This window comes from Tachypleus tridentatus, chromosome 2 (genome assembly GCF_004210375.1).
Source record: "Tachypleus tridentatus isolate NWPU-2018 chromosome 2, ASM421037v1, whole genome shotgun sequence".
In the NCBI taxonomy this organism is placed as follows: domain Eukaryota; kingdom Metazoa; phylum Arthropoda; class Merostomata; order Xiphosura; family Limulidae; genus Tachypleus; species Tachypleus tridentatus.
Genome location: NC_134826.1, coordinates 76,576,215 through 76,600,304, shown reverse-complemented (window position 1 = coordinate 76,600,304; position 24,090 = coordinate 76,576,215). Strand labels below are relative to the sequence as shown.

Sequence of the window (24,090 nt, the reverse complement as noted above, 5' to 3'; positions counted from 1 at the left end):
CCTTAAGACAATAAATGCCTAACTAATTCTATGTGTAATGTAGGAACCTTCTGTGGCTGTGATAACAGATGAATGTCCACCATAGTTTTCAAATAGATGCTGACAGGTATATTGTGCAAAGAACATAATTAAAACTTTTGAGAAACTTGAGGACTCGTCTAATAAAAGCATATATTCCAGGCTATAAAACCATATCATTCAATGAGAAAGTAGGTTACCCATCTGGTAAACACAGCCCTTAAAAACCTATTAAGATCTTTGAATGATGCTATCAAGGAATTAGCATATAGACTGAGAAAACTGGACAAGATGGAACAGAGGTCAAATTGGTCAACTAGAATATGGGAGTAACGAAGGTGGAAGTATGGAAGTGGAGTAAGTGAGAAAGTATGTCAGGAGAATACATACTACCTAAATGAAATTTAACTGGGCATTGTGTTTGAAATAACTTTGAGGAGATTATTGGAGGGAGGAGAGCTTTACCAAAGCAGGTGCCAAACTCCCAAACTATAAATAAATAGTAAAAACAGTAAAATCATCTTATTTACATTGGACGCCTGGTAAAATAAAACTATTTATTATAATAAAAAAGATGATACACAATACTTATTCATTATATAGTATAAAATAGAAGTGGTTGTTACTGGCTTGATGCCTCCTTGTGGTTGGAAGGTCAAATCAGAGACAGCACAATACTGCTTGAACTGAGTATTGAAACATAAATGGTATTGTGGAACTCCACATTTGGCAGAAAGGCAAGTTTGTACTTTGGTCAGTACTAACATCCTGTAGTATCTAAATTAAATAAACATACTCTTTCTGTTTCATTCCTCTGCCTAATATCGACATTTTTGACTAGGTTGATTTCTGCAGATCCAAGTGATGCTAAACATTTATTCCACATTGTAACATTTGAGATCTGGTGGTAACTAATTATCTCACTGGTGTCTATATGGTATCTCTTCATCCATAAATATCTCCTCAGGCAACTTTTAATTAACTCCTGTTTAATTGGTGTCTATGGGGTCATTGTAGTGCTTTGTGTTTCAACTGAAAAGAGCATTGGCTTGATCATGGAATAGATGGCCTTTATGTAGTAAGATTCCAGGGAATGATGGTGCTCTGTAGTAATACTGGGGTTTTGAAGATGTAATAGGGCCTTGATAGAGGTGGCTGAAGTATATATTGTGACCAGACTTAATTGTTTTGTCTTTTTACAATTTTATCTAGGAGCATAATAGCTCTTATTTCCTGCTGCAACTTTTTGTGCTTCAATGCCTTTGTTAATTCTGGTTATCATGGTGTTAATATAGCTTAGAGGGTTGAGTTGCCTAACAAAAAGTTACTTTCAAGTATTTCAGTGTTTATTTCAGAGGGATGTTCATGCCTGCAAGTGATGGTTTTAGTTTATCTTCTTCAACACAGTGTTCAGAACATGGTTGTTATTTTGGCAGGATTGACAAGAAATGGTTGTATTTTGCTTTTGATTTCAGCTTTGCTGCAATATATGCCTTACACTTTAATGTTGCCACAAAACATTAGCACAAAGTATATTGTTGGACTGTCAAGGAAGGTTACATCCATTGTGTAGTTGTTCAAGAGGACAGGCAAGAGTCAGACCAGCATTGATGGTTATCCAATATGTCTGCTAGCTTCAATGATTCATGATGCATCTTCTGATACTACAGCTATGACAGATGTTAAACTGTAACATGTAAAATGAGTATCTGGTTAGATTAGTACCCCTGTCAAACCACCTGAAGTTTAGTTGTGTGCAACATTACAATTGTCCATTTGCCAGAATATAGGAAGGGCTGACACAACTTGTATAAGTAAGGTGAATGAGATAGTGCCACACATATTGGATTGGTTGATAGATCATTAAGAAATGTAGGTACCTCACCATTATCTGTTACTAGAGGGTGGAAAAAAAAACACATAGGTACCTAGTTACCAGTTGTAAGAATGACTAGATCAGCAAAATGTTCTAATCCAAGAAGGATTCTTGATAATTAGAGGGTGCTGTTATACATTATTGGCAAGTGTGCACCCATCTCAGGATTAAAATTCTCATTTTAATAGGCTACCAGACTATAATGTAATACATAATTTCAAACTTTTAGTTATTTTCCCTCGTATTGAGTATTGTCTACAAGATCCCATCATTTTAAGTTTGGATTATTGCCTTTCATGCTTCTTCATGTTGAACAGAAGGGTTTGTCTACTTTGGTGTTGCATACCTTCTCATCATGATTCTGGTGGTTTGGAAGATATCACTCTATGGCTTCAGGTTTAGATTCACTCCTAAGTATACATATTGCTGTCTAGTTGCTCTAGTCACCTGAGCAGTGGAACCTCAACTATTTAAGTGGAGCTTAGTCAGTGGAGATGATAAATCATGTACATTTCCATTCATATTAAATTAATTAAGTTCTGGGTAAAGAGCATACCTGTTCTTGATGTAGTGTAATTCCTCCACTAAGGTGCTAATCTTCTATTGACACACCCATGATCTATGTAAATGCCTTCTTTGTGGATAAAGCTCTAACCTGCCCCTCCATCTTATCAATTTGGAATTCTAGCTGTAGTGTGAAAAGAGTTAAGCAAGTTTCTGAAGTTAACATTTTCTTAAATTGAAGATGGTATTTCTGGGTAATACTTGTCTCCTTTCACACTATCTTTCCATTCTTCCCTTCTAATAACTGTTGTTAGAGACTGCAAGTTGAGTCAGTCTCAAAATGTGGTAATATTAGGTTAAGGAATAATTTGTGAGCATTTTTAAATAATTTCATTCAAGCATTACATGCAAGACTATACAATACTTCAATGCATGAACACATTACACCCAAAACATTTATTATGATACTTTATTTCATGTAATACCTAGGTATATAGTATGCATTGTTGTAAACGAAATTGCAAGAAATTAAATGCGAAAAGCAGATGGTGTCGAAAATGCCCGATTTTGTCCACTTGACATTCCATTTAATGAGCTGAAAATGAAAGCAACAATTAAAGACATATGAAAATCAAACACACCATCTATTAGAGCAAAATATTATCTACCAAATGACATGAAATATTTTGCGAAAGTGTTTCATTTATGAATATATTTTTTTAACTTGAAAAAACGCTCACGAATTATTCCTCAACCCAATATTATATGAATGAGGGCTTAAATACTAAGTTGTTGTGAGATCAGGAATTTGATATGAAAGAAAATTCTGAATTTCAGTGTTTATAAGAATACAAGTACAAGAAACATACATTAATTAGCTTTAGAATTGAGTAAATGTCATTCATGTTGTGAGAAAAAAACTTGTATCCTAAATGTCTAAAAAGTTATTAACTTTTAAAAAATACAGCACTTGCCTGGTCTTACTTTCCACTTATAACAAAAGAAATCAGTGAGTAATGTTTGCATATTTGTTTTAATTGGTTATGTTTTTGATTATTATGTAGGCCTAAATAGTTATACTCTAAAGACAGTTAGAATATCTTAAGCTGTCCTACAGTGTTTGGGTTTTATATTCCACTTGTTATAGCATGATTTAAAAGCTATGTAAATAAATGCTGTTTAGTGATGTATTAACTTGTCCAGTTTTCATGCCTTCATATGTTATGTAATATATGGTATAATGTACTTTATACTGCAGAGTATGAAAATTATCATTTATTTTTGACAAATGCATCTCATTGATTACAGAAAATACAATATATGCTTTAATATTCTTGATAGAAATGATAATTTTCAGGATTAATGACTTTATTATGTCTTGTAATGAAATAATGTCTCAAAAGTCATATGTTTGTTTTAAGTATTTATTTTTATTAAACAAAACAAAGACTATAGTTAAAATGCTACACTATGGGCTAAGAAGTCCAGTTTCACTCCTCATTCTCATCTATAATTACATTGACTGATAATCAGTCATATTTTTAGGTTAAAGAAGGGCAATGTAGGTGTGAATCTGATTGGTTGGTCTCTTATTAAAAAATGAAACAATTGAGCTGTGTAGTTTTCCATGTATCTATATACACCAATATGACTGAAAGTGTATTCTGAAAATACCAAAAAAAGATATATTTATCATTCTTGAGAGACTGTAGAAAGTATATGTGTAGTTAGTAAATTATTACAACTTAATACTTTTAAACATACTTGCTACATGTGAAATCTGCAAATGAGGAAAAACTTCTTCTTTTTTAACTCTTAGAAAAGTGATATAAGTACATCATTAGGTGCTTTTGAACAGTGATTCATAGGTTATTTCAGCAGATTACAGTGCTTAGAGATTTTATTGTCTTATTGCATTGAAGAAAATTAAGCAAAAATTTTAAGTGAACTCCAAGTGTTCATTTCAAAAGTCTGCATGTAACATATTACAATATTTTTTTTCTTGGTTAAAGTATGTTTTTTGTGTGTTTTTTTATTGTGTAATTGAAATTCATTCTGTAAAAATGTACTAATCATGTAAAGATATTGTATAATTATATGGTAACTGAATAAACATTCTCTTTTAATCAAGTATACATTTTTTAAATTTGCTGCAAACTGAACCAAATGTATTCTAATTAGTGAGTAAAGGAATAGATTAGTATCTGTGTGCTAATGTATCGTTGTTGTGTATTTTATGAAATAATGGAAACTATGGCATTATATAAGATTAATGAAAATAACTAAATGTAGTATTTTGTCACTTCATCTATAAAGTAATAACTATAACACACTTTCCAGGACAATATATATGAAGATCTTAAACTGAATCTTAAAGCTCATATCAAAAAGTTAAAAGATAAAGAAATACTTGAGAAAGCACTTGAAGAAGAAATCAGAGAATTAAAGGCCCAGGTAAGTGAAGTATTATTTTTTCATTTCAGCTGTTAGCTAGTCTACATAGGTATGATACTTGAGTAAACTATTGAAACTCCTATTTTAAAAGGAATACAGGCAGTGTAGACACTGGTAGGATGGTTTCTATGAGCTATACATTCTGAAATCTGGTATTTAACATTGTAATGTTTTCTTGCTTTATAGGTCTTTGTTGTTTCTTTACAAAACAAAGGGTTTGAATTTATTTATGTCTATGTAAGTAATGTTCTTGAGAATATTATTTATAACTCTGCTTTCCATTTTGCTTGTAATTGCAAAGTTGGAATTATTCTTAATGTTACTAGTCACTTGTTTTTCTAACTCTCCAAAACAATGAAATGTTCATTGTGGGACAAAATGTAAAGTTCTAACTCTAAGGTTATAATGTAGTTCCAAGATACATGCAAAATAGCTAGTGTGATATAAAGTTTGAAGTTTTTACATGTATATTGCTTCTAATATTATGCGTATACTTTTTTTTTTGGCACACAAGGTAATGTAATTTTGTGGGTGACACCAGAGGATTATGCTGTAACTACCATTTTATCTTGATTTATTAACCTCTGAACTTAAGACACTTTTCATTATAAACATTATACAGAGATTGAGTAAGTTGTTTTAAAACACTCTTGGAACCTTATGTTATTCCAATCCATGTCACCCCATTTAGTCATGATCTATCTGACAACCGTACCTCTTGAACTAGCTCTGGAGTGTAGGTTGCATTGAAATAAGCTCTGTCACAAGGCTATCCAAGGCATACCTCCCTTGCAGCTGTCCATTATACATCTAGTCTACAATGATAGCAGTTTGTTTTTTTTTCCTCGTTCTTGTTTTAACAGTCTAATCATACAGAAGGTGTGGCTTCAAATAACTTGAACAGCATGTCATCAAATAGATTAGCATGAGTACCCTTTTAATTTTTCAACAGCTTGAAATATGCAGCAGTTGATCAGATGTGTTATGGAAGCAATTTGTATACATGTGACTTGTGTTACTTTTTCAGATGGAGATGCTGCTTAATGTTACCTTGGCCATGAATGTGGCTTTTACTGTTGACCTTTGTATTTGTAGATTTTCACCCATTAATAAATGCCACTCTTTACTTAATATGGCTGTGGTATAACTTGTAGGTGTGTTTCAATGTGGTCCTGGTTCCCCAAGTTAATCTATATTCCTTTGTTTTTCAATGTCATTTAAGTACAAGCATTATTGTTGTCCTGGAAATTTCAAATCCCTTTATGATTTATGTTTGATAAATGTTTGAAAAGGGCCATGATAAGTGTTTATGGAATTATACTACCTTTTAAATATCAACATGCAGTTTCTGTACACTGTAACTTCATATCACTTTTTATCATCATGTGATTTGCTGGTTTGCATATTCAAAATATAATGCATCCAACTCTGTAAAACTTGAAAATTTTTATAAGATTTACATGGTGCAGTTTGAACATAATGGTATCTTTACCTTATAAGTCTTTGCCTGACAAAGTTCTTAAGTTTTTTTTTTCAGTGCATGTTTGTACAACATCTTGTTTCATGGTATTTTGTTGTTGGCATATTCAGTCAAGTTTCTGATAATAACCACAGCTTACTAAGAATGGGCTGTAGTTGTACTTAAAAATCAAATTTTCACTAATCTAAAACTACACTTTGAAAACAGTGAGTAAAATGGGTATGAAATATAAATCATACTGATGTATAGCCCATTAAAAATGATGGGATAAGTCCCCTTCACCCCATACTATACCCTCACTTCACATTTCATACTTAATTGAAATAAATACATTTTGTGAAATAAAGCTTGACCAACAAAGAGACAGAAAAGTGCAGTCAAGTGTCAGTAAATTATCTTATGAGCCAACCAAAATTAAGATCATTTGTGAAATTATTGTTTGTTAGTTTTGAATTTTTTGAAAAGCAACACAACGTCTACCTGCACTGGCCGTCCCTAATTTAGCAGTGAAAAACTACAGGAAAGTTAGGTAGTCATCATCACCCACTGCCAACTATAAGGCAACTCTTTTATAAACAAATCGTGGGATTGATTGTCGCTATATAACATCCCGCAGTTGAAAGTGCAAGCATGTTTGGTGGAACAAGGATTCAAACCTACAACCTTCAGATTGCGAGTTAAGCTCCCTAACCATCTGGTCATACCAGCCCTCTTGAAATAAATTTATGGAGAATTCATAGAATAATTATTGGTAAAAATCAGTTAGGTTAAGAACTTCTAATGTACAGAAAAACCTATGTGTTTTAATAACAGTACATTCCAACAGTGTCTTTTATTTTGTGTTATTTAGCAACAAAAGTGGTAGTTCATCAACAACAAAATCAAATAAGTTATCGAAAATCCTTATTTCTGTTGCACTCACATCAAGATCAGTAAAATGTTCCTTGAACTGTAGTTTCAGGTCAGAAAGGATATTTTGTGCAATCCTGCATGAGAATGAGGATCCTGCTTCTTGCTTGAACTTTTCACAACATGGAAAGTGTGTGAAGCAACTCTTCATCAATTGGGACTGAAAAAGAATTAGTTTTTGCCAAAATGCTTTCACCTTGTAATCTAAAATTGAATTCATTCAGGTACATGGTTAAGTCTACAATAAAAACCATTCACTGTTTTATGAGTGATGCTTGAGAGTGGTTCTTTTCATTTAAGAAAATTTCAGTTTCAAGGTAAAAAAATCTTGACATAACCTTCCAACAGCTAAGCTATTGAACTGAAGTATGGTAGGACAAGTTGGGATATGTTGCATCTGTTTCTGCCAAAAATTCATGGAATTGATGATGGTTGAGTTTATGAGAGAGAATGAAACTACAGGCTTGACACATGACAGATTCAAATATTTTCCACACAGTGCTTGCAGATGAATAATGCAGTAAAAACCATAGGCTTGGGACAACCTGCATTTTCAACAGTTTTGTAAATTTGCCCCCCTAAACCTTTTGCTGCACCACACATATTGTTACCACTATCTGTTGTACTTCAGCTGTTTCCTTTCAGGTTGTACTAAGTTAGTGATTTTTTACCTCTTTGAAATTATTTTCACTTGTGGTTGTTCCATGCATACTGTGCACAATGCTAATTTTTCAGTCACATCAAAATTAATATTGACTCCACAAATAAATAATAGCAACTTTGAAGTGTCGGACACATCTGTTGACTCATCAAACGAGATGAAAAAGCACTCAAAGTATTTGAATTTACCTTTTAATTTAGCTGAGACATAATATTGCTTCTAATGTTCTCAACCGTATGAGCAACTGTGTTCACCAAAAGGCTGATAGTCTTAAATAAGTCTTCTTTTTCTGGGCACATTTCTTTGTCTGCTTCAATCATACATAATTTAATTAGCTTACCATTCGTAAATGGTTTGCCTAGAGTGGCTAACAGGTGTGCCACTCAGAAACTTGTTCTTATTGCAGCTTCATTCTCAAGCTTTCTTCCTCTTAAATATGAACTATTGTGATGATAAGTTATATTTCAAGGTTTTGAGTTTGTCTGAATCTAGCTTTCCCTTGAACTAAGAATAGTTTGAGTGCTTGGTTTGGTAATGTCTATGAATGTTGTATTCTTTTAGCACTGTGATAGTTTCATTGCACATTATGCACAACACTTGGCTACATGATTCAATAATGAAGTAGTCCACACTCCACTGTTCTTTAGAAACATGACTTTCAGAGTTAACTTTTCTCTTCTTCCCTTATCCTGACATAATAACTAGGAATAGCTATGAACTCAAACATAAAGTAAACAGCAGCATTCACTGACACACATTGAGGTATAGGACAGGCATGGAAAGAAACATGCTGCTTCAGGGCACTGGGGTTGATTAGTGAGATGATGCAATAATAAGTAATATGCTGAATTATGTTTTATTTTTTGTCATTGAAAATGATAATGATATCATTATATCATTTTATTACTTTAATGAATTGTTGGCAGGGCATATTGCAACTATATTAGCTTTTGCTCAATTATTTTTTGTTTTTATAATATTAAAAAATTATATTATTACTTTAATAAACTGTTGGTGGGCCAAATAAACTGAATTCATGGGTCGTAGTTTGGAGACCCCTGGTTTACATTGTTGATTGGCTAACACACCAGAATTATACTTTTTATTCTCCATTATGACCTCAAGCTAGTGTGGAGTAATCGGTAATTTTTACACAAATGACAACAAGACATGTTCGGTGAGACAACCCTGTAAGACATGTTCGGTGAAACTTTTGACCCGCAGATTACAAGTCAGGTGCTTTAACCACCAGGCCTATTTATGCTTATAAAAGTATTACAAGCTTACTATTATAGCAACAGTGTGTTGTATGCATTCGTTATTCACAGGGCAAAAAATGCACATCACAAACATTTAGAAATGAAAGGTTTGGTAGTGAAAGAAACTCTTTGTGACAGATGGAGATAAAATTTCATATTTCAGTAAGAGTTGTATGTAAACTGAAGATAGTTTGTGAAACTAATATTTGGGTAATAGAACCAGTTGAATTAGAAAGTCCAAATTTTACAAAAATTATCTTAAGCATTTCAAGATGTACTCTTTACCTAATGCACAACAGTGGGATAGAGATTTTGTCATTAATTTAGCTGTAAATACAAATGTAGATACTATCCCTGAAACAGTAAGATATTTGTATGAAGTAGCCTCATTAGACATGTAGATTCTCAAAAACTATTACATAGAGAAATACACAAAAAGGTATCAGACTTCAAACAGTGGAATTAGCAAAGCTGAATAAAGGTTGTTCTTACATAAGTATCCAAATTCAGATTGTGCGGTAAAAATGAAAAAAATAGTTTGTTTAAGAACAGACAAAAACATTATTATAGTTTGCATACAACATCTGCAGTAAAGCATGCTGAAAAACCAAAGCAGGTGTAGGTTGCATCTCAGCAGTAATGGTAGAGACCTACACAAGCTTAATGGCATTCTGACTATTGATAAGTACTTTTAGATTTCTTATACATCATATCATTTCCCCAACAACAAGACCTGCTGGGCAGGAATTCATTTTATAATGACACAGTGATCCCATTGAGACCACTGCAAGAGTTTCCACGTTGCAGCCCTGGGAATTATAATCCACTCTAATTGTTGGACTTGCAAGCACCACCCATCTGAACAGCGGACATGAAATGTAAAGGAAGTGATCCCAGGCATACAAGAAATGTAGTGAATTACACCTGGAACACATCATTGTTGGTTGAAAGAAAGCCCTAATATTATTAATGCTGTTGACTTATTTGGAAACTGTAAAGGTCAAACAGCAATCAGACAACTTGATTGAATAATGGGGAATAGTACAGGATATTTGGTATCATATTCTGCACTTGTACATTGATAACTTTATGGTAGCATAAAAGTGAAATATACTGCTACATGTAAGTTGAATACAAAATGCTTTTGCATTTTATAGCATTTTCTGTAATTACTGTACTAATGATAAACTGACTACTTAAATACAAATACTTATTTTTTGTGATTTTATGTGTATTATCTGTACATTCAAACTTTTCTGTTCTAAAGAACAAGGGGATCCATTTGCTGAAATTTAATTTGTTTATTATAAGACTTAAATTCATTCAAAAGGTGATTTGAGACGTTTTACAGGAATAAAAGTATTGCTAAACATATTGATGCTAGGAGATAAATATAGATAATTAATGAAATTCCAGGCAATCTGTAACATTTCTATCCTCCACATCTCTCTCAGCTTCTAACACATAAAAAGGAGCTGGAGAAGGCCCATCAGAGAGAAGAAAAGTTGTTAAAGCAACTGAACAAATCTGTAAATACAAAACAAGAAGAACTTCCACTGTCCTTTCAGAATCAGCCATTTGAACGTTCTCAACAACAAATAATACAGTTCCAAATCCAGGTTTGTGAAATACTTAAGTAATTCATACGGTGTGCTTATTTTATGACATAGACATTAAATCAAAGTATTTGCAGAATTTTTGTGTTATTTAAAGAAACACAGAAATAATGGACTTTTTCATACTTTAATAAGCTATTTGCAACTGTTACAAAGTCCGTTTCATTGGTTTGTAACACATGATTACACTCTAATAACTTCTCAACTTAAATCGTAAATAAAATGTTTTTAAGCTACTCACTAAATCTTTTCTGAAATAATCTATGAGCTGTATATTTGTGATCAGACAGTTGTGGAATAATGTTTTTCAATTCTAGTAATATTTTTAGTAATTAAGAGTAATAATTTTATTCTTCCATCAGAAACAAAGTGTGCAGTCTCCTGCTTTGATCCTGGATGCACATTCTGGCTTCTTGTCTCAGACTGTTCCTGTGCCTGTCTCAGTGACAGCTGAGCCCACTTTGAAACCATACATGGTTACTTCATCAACTACCACTTCTACTCACCAGTCTTTACCATCCTTCTCTGAGAACTCTTTGACTCTCAAAGACAGTGATTTTCTTAGTTTGATGTCTAGAAAATCTAGCAATCAACTAAATAAAGCCCCTCTCATTGTGACTGTTTCCCAGGTAAACAGAGTACCAAAAATTAACTCAACTTCTTCATCAGGCACTGATAACTTGCTATCATATACTGGAGGACTTGGCCAACCCATCAGCATGGTCAGTATTCCAGTGTTGACATCTGTCCAGAAAGGTTCTCAGATTCTTAGTGAATGTAACTTAGCAAGTACACAAAAAACAACACTATCTCCATCAGTAATATGTTCTGTACCAAGCAACCAAGTTCCAGGAACACATCTTGGTTTAAAAGGAATGCCTTCTTGTTTTACATTTATGCATGCTGTGCCAGCTGGCATAGATTTAGCCTCTATACCATCTCAGAATTCACACATAAATAGTGTTTCTTCTTCTGTATCATCTATGTCAAAAGCATATAATGTGGGAGAATCTCCTAGTAATTATTATTTGGTGCAAACCAACCCCATCAGTTCGGGTACACCATATGTTTCATCTGACGTGTCAAAGTATATGACCTTGTCTTCTTCTTCATTACCAATTACAAAGCTGTATGAGTGTGAAAGAATTTCTGATGGTCTTATGTTAGCACAGAGAAGCCCTGATAACTTAAATATGTCAAACATTTCACCAGTTGTAGCACATACTGTATCAGTCTCAGCTTTTCCATCATTTACCACAAAAGCAAGGGAACATGCTAAAAACTCTAGTGATAATTTAGTTGTTCATGTAGTTCCTGTCACTTCTTCAAACCCTGAGAATACCCATTCAGTATTCACCACAAGAGGCTCTGAACTACCAAAGGAGGCTTTGCCATCTTTCTGTATTCCAGCCACCACCGAACGCTTAGTTAAGCCTCTTTCTAAAGGTTCAGCAACAACTGGTAAAAATGCAGGCTTAACTTTATTGGAGATGATGGAATCATCTGCTTTAGAAGAGAGTTCTGTTAGTACAGTTCTGTGTGCTTCACCTGTTGTTGTTGAATGTACTCTACCATCAAGTTCATCCACTTTATGTGCTAGAAAAAGAATGCTTAACCTTGTTAACACACAGAATAAAAGAATTAAATAGGACTAAATCAGTTTACAATGTTCATATTATTCAGTAAACAAATAATATAAAAAATAACACTACCATCTTATGGCTGAATATTGCCAGACGAACATTGAATTTCTTTAGTGTGCATCTATGTATATATTTTACCCAATAAAATAAAATCCTTGTAGAAAACACATAAAATAGAAGCAAATATATTTTATCTGGTGATGTTTCATGCAACTACACTTCCCCAGCTTATATGAAGGAGAAAAAAAATGTAATTGCACTGTATTTACAAAAATGCAACTTAAGATTTTTTACTGTTTACAACAGTGAAAAAAATTAAATCTATAAAGTGCTATTGTACTTGCAAAAATATTGTTTCAGACTTACATGAAACAACACCTATTAAATGTTTCTGCACATTAAAACAAAAGGTTGGTTGGTAGGTTGATTTAGTGTTTTATGGCACAAAGCAGCTAGGCTATCTGTGCCAAACATCCAGTAAAAAGGTAAAAGTAAATTTAGTAAAAATCATAAAAGGAAATTAAGGTAAAACAAAACAAAGTTTAAAAAAAAAAAACATAAATAGCATGAAACCAATTTTTACATCTGGAAGACAAAAGGAAAATAGTCCCTCAAAACTTCACTGGATAAAATGAATTAGAATCTGTTTTAGTTTTGTATTTTTATGGTATTTTATTGTATTTATCTCCCAGTATTTTATGGTTTCCAATTTTTATGGAAACTTTATCTTATACCAGTGGTTTCCAAAGTTAATGTAACTCTATATCAGTTGATTTAAGTGAGTTTTATGTTACAAATACACTTGTGCCTTTTAGGTTGTGTTTGACTAGTGGTATTACATACATTAAAAGCCATATACGTATATGCAGTTTATATGATTTCCTATCTTTGCTTTGTGATTTCAGTTATTAAATTGACTTATTTTTGTATATTTGGTTACCAGTGTAGTCTCAGATGTTAGAGAATGCCAGTCTGTTAGAAACCAGTAATTTTTCTGGTGATTTTGATACATGCAGGTCAGAAAACTCCCCTCCAAAACATCTGTTTTTGTTATACTTGGTATTACTGCTTCCTATCAGGGTTCAGTTTTTTGAACACTGCTTACGATATTGTAACAATATGTGTAAGTGATTTCCATACAAGTAGTTATATGAACATACTATGTTTTACCAAATTATAAGATGAGAGTAATATAGGAGATTAATATGAATAAAATATAAATATGTGTTATACATAAAATGTCTAGGTAGTTTATTGTACCTACATTTATTTGTGTTCTGTAACTATAATAATGACTTTTGTATAGTGTAATATTGCTGTATCCAGTTTACTAATAACAAATTGAGTTTTATTGTGCAATTACTTCTGTTGTAAAATTATGATATTACAACTTTTCATCATATGAAATTATTTTATAGCATATACATGTGCTTTTATACTCAAATTTAAGTCACATTTGTTTAAAAAACATATATTGTTGATTTTTGGTCTCAAGAATCTTCTACCAATTTAGATAAAAAGTGGGATTTATTCTTAATGATGAGAAATCCAGGTTAACAAAATTCTGTTAATATGAAATTGATCTAGGAAGGTCAAAGTGTTTTTCTCTGCTTATCAATAAAAGTGTTAATATCCATACCAGCCATTCTGAGATCCAGGTGGGATTTATGCAATATGCATCCAACAATATATGCCATGTGCATCAAACTGAAATAAACGTATAACAATAAATCAGTTACATAGCATGTACTGTATTAATCTTAGCTTTCCATCATTTATCACAAAAGCAAGGCAATAAATTCAGAAACATGGTATAGCATGGAACAGTATTTCTTAGCTGGCCATGTTAACTGTTGTGAGCTGATTGCTGAAATATGAAGAAATTCTTAGTTTAACTCAATAGCCATTAAATGTCTATCAAATTCAAAGAGTGTAAAAGTGTATGTATATACACCTATAAGTAAATTTTCACTGTATTGAGTAAAAAGGCAACTATAACAGAACTTATGTAAATTAGATAAATATTTGGTGTTCTGTTTTTAGTTCTGTTACTACAGGTTATATGTAAAAACTTATTACAGTTTTATACTGTCATTCAAAAAGTCCTTAAGCTAATTAGTTTACTTACAGTCCAGCATGGTAGTTATTTAGATCTCAAGTTTTGTCTTTCTATACAAAATACCAGTATTATAATAATATAAAAAATAATTCATTTTATTAGGTTTTCTAAAAGGTACTTGTAAAATAATTGAACATGTTAAATTTAACTATATAACTCAGTTTTCCTATCTTTTATCACATTTATAAATGTAAACCTGGTGTGTGATTATATAAATATTCCTGTAAAAATGCTTCCAATGTTATCAACTTTAATAAACAGTCAGGACAAACCATTAGGAAGAGTAATACCTGTTAGCTAACTTCTGAAACTCTACCAAAGTAGATTCATCTTTTAAATATAGATCTTGGCTGTATCTACTGATATATTTTTTTAATATTTATGTGTTTAAGGAGATATGTACTCCAATGGTATTTCAAGTTAATTTATCATTATTTTGCCTTACAGGGTTAGACCTATCACTGTATCATGCAATCAACTTATTTCATTTGGGTTAAATAGTTGACCAACCTTTCAATGTTTTAGTATTAACTTATGTAAATTAGATAAAAAAACATAAAATATCAAATGTTTTGTTTTTAATTCTGTTACTACAGATTTTCTGTACAAACTCATGCTATCTCTACTGAAGACTGAAGACTGTTATACACTGATAATAAATATACTGAAATTGGTACCTCAGGAAATATGCTTTGCATTTCAAAACTCCAAATAAATTTACAATAAACTTGTATCTCATAATACATACTCAGATATCTACAGAAACCAACTGTTAGACTCTATTAACAACTGCTATCTATATATCTCCTGTTGGAAACTCTTTTAGTATATATGAAAAGAATACATAATTTTACCACTTACTAGTAGACAAAACAACTGCCAGTTCTACCATTTCTGATGTAACAGCATCACTGCATTCACAGATCTTAATGGTATTTGACATATCTGTTAGGTTATCTGAAAAAGCAATTTACTTAATACTTAGCCATGCAATATCCTTATTACACATGTTTCAGAAGATTTAATACTTAGTCATGCAATATCCTTTTTCAGAAGACTTAATACTTAGTCATGCAATATCTCTATTACACATGTTTCAGAAGATGAAATTATTTTTTTACTAGTTTGGATTGTCTAAAAGAATAAATTTATAGTTTTTTATTTCCTCCAAATGTAGTCAGTGAATATGTAGTGTAAAAGTATTTTATTTTAATGAAAAACTACACAAGGGCCATCTACATTAGGCTGTCTCTGTTGAACTATGGACTAAAGAGAAGGCAGTTAGCCAAAGAACCTACTTTCAACTCTCGACAAAATACTAGGAGTTAATCGTCTTTCTGATAGCACCCCACTGTAGCAAAGTGTCCGTACATGTCCATTTATATGAACCTTTATAAAGAGGTCACTTACAGTCAAAACTACTGCAGAGGTGTGTTTGCCTCTGTATGTAGCCAGACATCTGATGTCTTATACATGTGCAGGTGTATAGATACTTGTAAAGCCTGCTTTGTCTTTTCCTTAATAGCAAGACTAGTCTTCTGATTTGAGTAACATGACATTCTGGAAGTCACGGCAGAGATTACATTTGAATATAGTTCCAACTAAATCTAGTAGTTAAGAAAAATCATCAAATTTATCTGTTTTTTATTCATTTATAGTTTTTGATGTAAAGTATATATTTTGGTGAGTTGGAATGGTAATTTCAAGGGTCACAAAGGTATTGTGGTGGAAAGGAGGAAATAGTAGTATAGATAAGATTTGAGAAAGTGGGGCAATTTTGGGAAAAGTCTCCTGAATTAAGGTATTTTTCAGTAGATACAAATAATTATTATGTGCAAGTTCATAAGACTGAGAAGTACAGTAGCAGTTAAGACCTACCATAACTGCAGGACTTACTCAATTTTATAAAATTACCTTGTACTTACTAGAGGATATAACCACCAGATTGGATTTCCACGATAGCAGGGCATCTTATTATTCTGTTACCTATTTGGACACTAATACCTACTGAAGCAGTTTTTTTATTTTAACATGGCCTCCAATCAGCACTGTTTGAGCTTCAGTGCTTATTAAAATTGACGTCAAGAAGTAAACAATTTGAGGTGCTCCTGGACGAATTTTTTCTGTAATCAAGTGAAACAATTATTATCAGATCGGAAAAGTGGTTATCTTTGGTGTAACCACAGAACCTCCTAAGATGGGCTGCTATAGTTATCAGAATATATGACACTTTAAGATCACAAATGGCATTAACTGTCATGTGTATACCCAAGACACAAATACGCTATGTTGTTATACATGCTGGGGTCTTCAGACATAAAGAAAAATTGGAGCCTTTCATATTATTGGCATCTCAACCACCTAACAACCAAAACTGAGAATCTACATTCACTGTGCAATGGTAATAATGAAAAGTGGTTTTGTCTATTAACACTTAGATATATCACTAAGCATAATCTGTACAATATCATGAAGTATTGAGACAAATAATTGCTTGAATTTTTAGATTAGAAGATAGGTGGTGCAATACCTAATATTAATTATTGTCATGCTTACAAGCCTGTACAATCATCTAAGTTATTAACGATTTTTTACAATTAATTATTACTAATCGCTATATAGTTTTATCCTGTGTTTTGGCTGCTAATTGCTAATCTGCTACTTTCTTCTATGGCAACTAGGTTCAATTTGATCAAACTGAGCAAGCAATTGGAAGACAGTACGTCGAATAAAGTGGCTCTGGTGACTGAAAATTCCTCAAAATGTGTTTAAATATCACCATTTCCACCCACTGTTTTACTGCTACAAGTACTACCAAGTCAGCATAATGTAAATCCTCTGGTTATCAGTAGACAAAAAGGGTTTTTCAGGTCCTACTACTGTAGCAGCACAAGCAATGCATCTGTCATATCCTGATAGATAGCACTTTGCATTGGAAGGATGAAGTTCTGAAGGATTAGTTGCATAACATGTGAACACTTTATGATAAATTCTTCTTGTCCTCTCATGTAAGTGGAGTGATTGCATTGCACATTTTTTGGATAATTGCCATGTATTTCAGAATAGAAGGGTCAACATTAAGTTATAGTTGAAGTTGTTCTAGCTGGTTTTAAACTGCTGAAATCTCTAAAATTCCGTATGAACATAAGCCTTGTGTACAGATATTAAACATTCAGTTAAAACAATGCTTAAAAGTATACAATAATTTAAAATTGTTAAACACAGCAGACTTTACTAATTATGAAACTTTTTTTTCAGGAAAATTTTTTGTTCCACTGTTGTCCCTCTGTACAATTTAAACAATAACACCTTAAAAATTAGGAAATAAAACTAAAAAATACTTTCATGCATCAGAACATTTTCAAATTTCACATTTGAAATCTTTATGAGCTCCAAATATTTATTAAATGCTTTTGAAGAAAAACTTTATATCTTTTATTTTCACTGTCAAATCAGGATCTCTGTATATGTTCAGTAGATTTGACCTATCTTGTAATTGCCATAAAAATTAGGAAATAAACATAAATGTTTAGTCTAAATAGCTTAAATCTCATAACATTATGAGCCATTTCTGATTAATATCACAGGAATTACAATAACGCGGTGCACATGCACTCGAGGTACAATATTCAGTATATGTAAATCTGATATTTACATAACCTGTCTTGGCTGTGTTTTAGTGACTAGTAATAGTATTTTGTAAAATACAGTCATAGTTCACGTATAATACATTTTATGTGTATATACATTATTACTAATTACAAATAAATTCTTAAACTTATTTTTCTTAAAACAGTAAATAAATATAGCAAATTTGTGGTTTGTTTTATTTTTTGAATTTTGTGCAAAGCAGTGTAAAGCTAAAAAAAAAGACAGCTAGTCATCACCACCTGCCTCCAACTCTTAGGATACTCTTTTACCAACAAATAGTGGGATTAACTATAACTTTATAATGCCCCCACAGCTGAAAGGGCGAGCATATTTGGTGTGACTGAGATTCAAACCTGTGAACCTCAGATTACAAGTCATGTGCCTTAATCACCTGTCCATGCTGGGCTAGATATCTTGTAGTATGAAGACCTTAATACTAGTTTGCTGCTTGCTGAAGCTTAAGCCTTTATTCAGCTGTGGAAGATGTGAAATAAGTTTTTTAGGTTTTATATATACATTTCAAATAACCAAAAATCATAAATAATTTGCTGATACCATAGGATTCCTCTATAATTTATCAAGCTTAGTAACTCAGCTGTATTTGATTCTGAAGAAAAAAAAAGCATAAGAAATTTCAAGCAAACTAAAAGCCCAACATGGCCAGATAGTTAGGGTGCTCGACTCAAAATCGGGAGGTTGCGGGTTCAAATCTCCATCACACCAAACATGCTTGCCCTTTTAGCCGTGGGGACGTAATATTGTGACGGCAAATCCCACTATTCGTTGGTAAAAAGAGTAGTCCAAGAGTTGGCTGTGGGTGGCAGTTAGGGACAGCTAGTAGAGATAGCCCTCGTGTAGTTTTGCACTAAATTAATAAAGCAAAAGCAAACTGAAAACTCGAACCTACCTTCTTGAAGTCTTGTTTTGAAAGAAGGAAATGACAACATAACACTTCAAGTTGGCTGAAAAAGCCACTAGGGGACATTCTGAATTTTCAATTGGTTATTCACATATCATAGGAAGAGTAATTGTAAATAAGGAAACATTTCCAAAAATGAAGAGTGGAGCCACTGTGTTTGATTCAGTACATGAGTGATATATCAGCAAACAGAAAAGACAGGAGGTTTGTATTTTATATTCTAGCTTGTCAATATCAGTAATTTGAGTTCCTAATTCATGCAAAACTATAAATACTATATTTTAATAATGCAAACATCTAATTTGAATGCAGAACCAATTCAAATTCACAAGAATAGATATCTAAGATTGTTTTAAGTATTATAAATTTAGAAATAAACTCGAGTATAATGCTAAAATTTGACTTATAACCTACAGTTTAATATTAAGCTTACTGACATACATTCATAAGATAGTTGATCAATAAAATTTTGATTAGGAGTCTGCAAACGTGATTACATGGTCTTTGACCTGTGTCGATAGGGTTAAGGTCACGAAGCTGAAAAACACTACTGACTTCATTCTGGATAACCATTTTTGTGGCTGGTGAGAAGCTTTCTACTGTGGAATGAAAAACTGGTAGAACAAGTTTCTAAATTTAAGTAAACATATTAATTCTAATTCTATTCCAACAAATATTTCATTGAACAATATTTTATAATTGCAATTCTATATTTTTGTTACATTCATTTAGTGTAATTTGTAAGAAACTTTTTATATTTAAACTTTGATTTCTGTGCAGCTCCAAGAGGTATTACCTAATAAAATGATTTATTCAGTGATGTCGAGAAACCCACTTGTTGAGAAATTTATATGCAAAAACGGCTCGTTTTTGCATATAAAATGATTTATTCATTTTTTAGAACTTTTCTTCCCATCCTAAAGTGTAGGTCTATATTTACTCAAAATTTTAGTCCTTTCCAAACAAAGTGTTTGTATTTCATATGACTTTCTTTTCGTCTCAGTGATTTTATTTTTTACAATGATGTGTGACAACTCTTTTATGAAGTTATGCAAGTGAATTGGACAATAATTAGTTAAGTCTTAGCTGTAACAGCAGATAAAACCAAGGTCTTAAAATGATTGATGTAAAAGATTCTTAATCAGTAACATTCATCATAAGGTTTATTGAATTGTTTAACATTTTATGCTTTATTTGATTCTTTTCATATTTTTTTCCTAATGGCAATATACTGTGCATTAGTTCTCCCTTAGTTGATATGTAGAGTTTTTTCAGTTATTGTATATTTTTTTATTATTTTCAGTTTTTAAACAATAAGGTGCTTAAGCAAGTCAATCAATTTTCTCTTTTGATCGTGTATAAGAGTGTATTCACTATTAATAGTTATCCATGTTCCTTGCTTACGTTCTTAGTAAGTGATCCAAGTCTTCACCCCTCCCTTAAATATCAGGGGAATGATCTACACTTTCTTACCAAAGACACCTCTCATTGTTATGCAGATCTTTCATAGATTGGACCATGATACTTCTCAGAGTAGAAAGTTTAATATGGTAGGAGTGCATTCACATCATTGCAAAGTGTCATTTCTTAACACAATATAAAACAGTAAGAGAAGTGTGACTAGTAGATGAGTAGAACTAATGAAAATATGTTTAAAATGTTTATTAATTTCTCTACACAGTTTAATATGTCTCTTCTTGTAAGTTAAACAAAGCAAGTAAAACCCTGATGAAAAATAGCTCAGCAGGTTAAAGTTTTGTAAACAATCTAAATGCTTAATCTATAAGTTGAGATAAACAAACTCTTAACTCCCTCAATATTCAGCCTCCTATAATACAAGAAAAACTTTAAATTACACTAAAGGTGTAGGATACTTAAATTCAAGTCTGAGGTAAAATGAGAAGTGTACTAAGATTCTAGAGCCTGTAAGTCTGTCAAAATCTGAATCTCCTGGGGCAAACTATAATACAAAAACAGAGCCAAATTTGTACCCAAAACTAAATTTAGTAAACAGTCCATTTTTTACAGTATATCATGTAAAAAAAAATGTGGCTGTTGTTAGCTATTATATGATTCACCGAAAAGAAAACCAAGTGCCTGGATTCACTGGCCTCAATAATATGTGATACAGTGTCTTATTTTGTACCTGAATGGTTAAGCATTTAAAACTAATAAGTATCTTTTGAAGATGCAACTGTTTGACAGTTTTGGGCAAGTCACATCGATATTTCAATCTGATAAATAAGGAACTGAGCATTCATCCAAGCTAAATCCAAGGCTTGTTAGAGGGGTTTCTGTGAGTATCTTCACTGATGATCAATTGCACAGAAATCCACACTCTGTAGTGGTAGCAGCAGACAGTGAGAACATTAATGTTCACAATGAAGCATCACTTGGGGGTATGATGCATTGAAACCTTGATCAGGGTAATGAAGTTATATGTGGTAGGTTTGTACAAATCACCAGGAAAGTGGAAAGTAAGAGCAACAGCCTTCATAGCACCTGTAAGTATGACCTACCCAGCTCAACTTGTATCTCAGGAAGCCTTGTATGGGTATTAACGCTTTAACTAATAAAGCAGAGAACAACGTTTCGACCTTCTTACTTAAGATGACTTAAGAAGGTCGAAACGTTGTTCTCCGTTTTATTTGTAAAAGTGTTAATACCCATACCAGCCATCCTGATATACATTTTTACTTCAAGTGGGTTTATTGTTCATCACCAGCTCAACTTGGTTACTTCCAACTGAACTCGAGATCTACCTGTAACACAATCATAAATAACACCAAAAAGTTTTATTTAGAAACAGGGTGGTATTCAAAGAAGAGACAGGGCTCCACAAGCTCTCCAATGATGTCCTCCAGATGTCACTTCAGAAGGGAGGGTATAAACTACCTAAAACACTTTCATAGCAATTAGCAGAGTTAAATGTAACAGTGATTGTACGACTTGTATGTTTTCTATCACTCAAGTTATTAGGTACTCTGTAACCAAAAAAGTAACGAGTTCACACGCAGTTTGGTCCATAAAAAGTTATAAGTAATTCTAAGGTTAAATCTTGTTTTTTCGGTGTACCATATGCTTCAAGGGGCGTAGCCAGAAATGGCCATGGGGGTGGAGTTTGAGTGCTTGATGCAAGCACTGCTTAACTACTGTTATCACATGAAAACATCGTACTTCATTGTTCTTAACTTGTACAATTTTATTACATAGAAATACACACACATATAAATATGACCGTGCAACGATTCGACTTTCCAGTTAGATCATCATCTGGCAAGAGAAAATAACGATAATTTGATACATTAGAGAATACAATATTAAAATAATGTTCTAATCTCGTGAAGCAAAAACAACGATAAAATTAACCGAAAACATTGATTATTTACAAACATCTTGTAACTAAGGGGATGAAGGATTGTTTTGTTTGTTTTTGAATTTTGTGCAAAGCTACACAAGGGTTGTGTCCAGCAGGGCCAAGCATGTTAAGGCGTGTGACTCATAATCTGAGGGTCTCGGGTTCGCATCCCTGTCGCGGCAAACATGCTCGCCCTTTCAGCCGTGAGGACGTTATAATGTGACGGTCAATCCCACTATTTGTTGGTAAAAGAGTAGCCCAAGAGTTGGCAGTGGGTGGTGATGACTAGCTGCCTTCCCTCTAGTCTTACACTGCAAAATTAAGGACAGATAGCCCTTGAGTAGCTTTGTGCAAAATTCAAAACAAACAATACACGAGGGTTATCTGCGCTAGCCGTCCTTAATTTAGCAGTGTAAGACTAGAGTGAAGGCAGCTAGTCATCACTATCCACCACCAATGGGGATTGACCATCACATTATATTCGTTGGTAAAAGAGTAACTAAATTAGGGACGGCTAGTGCAAATAGCCGTCGAATAGCTTTGTGCGAAATTAAAAAGAAATTGTATACACATCCTATTTATAAAGTGGTTTACTATAAATTCATAAGTTATATATATATATATTATTGCTACTATTAATGAATGTTTAGAGAAAAATACTCATTCAACTTTGTTACTAATAATGACCAGGTATCCTTGGTCAATACTTGTTTTGTGGAATACCATAGAAAACACTGTAATTACCATTTTGCTCCTCATATTAGGTATATTGGTTTCATGATGAAGTGAGATGCCACAAGTCTCTTACCTCAAAATTAGTTTATTATTATAACATTATATAATATCAATATAGCATTGAAACAATTAGGAACTCGTATCCTGCAAAAGGAACAAGTTAAAACAAAACACTTGTTTTCTATGATACTGTAAGGTAAAACTTTATTTGATCCAAGCGCTTATACCTTTATCTTTCCCTCGATTGGTGTTCTACTTTAACAGAATTACATTAGAAATGTATAAATATACTGTTAAAGCCAACAGAACTATGATCGTATCCATATGCGCAGTGTTTAAATGAAATGCTGTCATATCATGGCATGTAGTTATTAAAACACACAAATGTGATATTAATATGCTTAATAAAATACATTTCAGAATTATTCTGCCAGTTTAAAACGAACACATTTTTTAAAGCCTCATTATTTACATAATATACAATGAAAATTACATTTAGTTGTGTTGGCAGGATAGATGTGTAAAGCATTATTTTTGCAACTCTCCAGATCTATTTGAGGTCTTATTGATAAATTATAACCTGAAGAGTTACATATTATAGCTTGACTGATCACGAAACTTGTGTACTGCTTTATGGAACATTTCCATTGTCTTATTTGATGTTATGCAAGGAGGAACTGTCGCAAGAAACTGATAATTATATATTTTCGTGTTTTCTTACTGGTCAGCTGCAGAGAACGTGCTTTGTTCTTGCAATACTTGATACATTAAAAACGAAAATTTTAACCTTTCAGAAGTCTCCTTTCTTACCTCAAGGAGTAATACTTACTGAGGTTTTGTGTGTGTGTGTTAATTTTTTATCCATCACTATTCCTGATAAGGTAACCA

The 24,090-nt window shown here is 32.6% G+C and overlaps 1 protein-coding gene across 3 annotated transcripts in view; it reads left to right on the top strand.

Annotated features, from left to right (window-relative positions):
- The window catches only part of LOC143244276 (uncharacterized), a 43,297-nt gene extending 28,485 nt beyond the window's left edge, over positions 1-14,812 (top strand). For all 3 annotated transcript variants that reach the window (XM_076488637.1, XM_076488636.1, XM_076488635.1), the window contains 3 exons: positions 4,739-4,852; positions 10,616-10,780; positions 11,140-14,812. In XM_076488637.1, the coding sequence (XP_076344752.1) occupies positions 4,739-4,852; positions 10,616-10,780; positions 11,140-12,426 (1,566 nt within the window). In that variant the 3' untranslated portion in view covers positions 12,427-14,812. The remainder of the gene's footprint in view (positions 1-4,738; positions 4,853-10,615; positions 10,781-11,139) is intronic.
- The last annotated feature ends 9,278 nt before the right edge of the window (positions 14,813-24,090 follow it).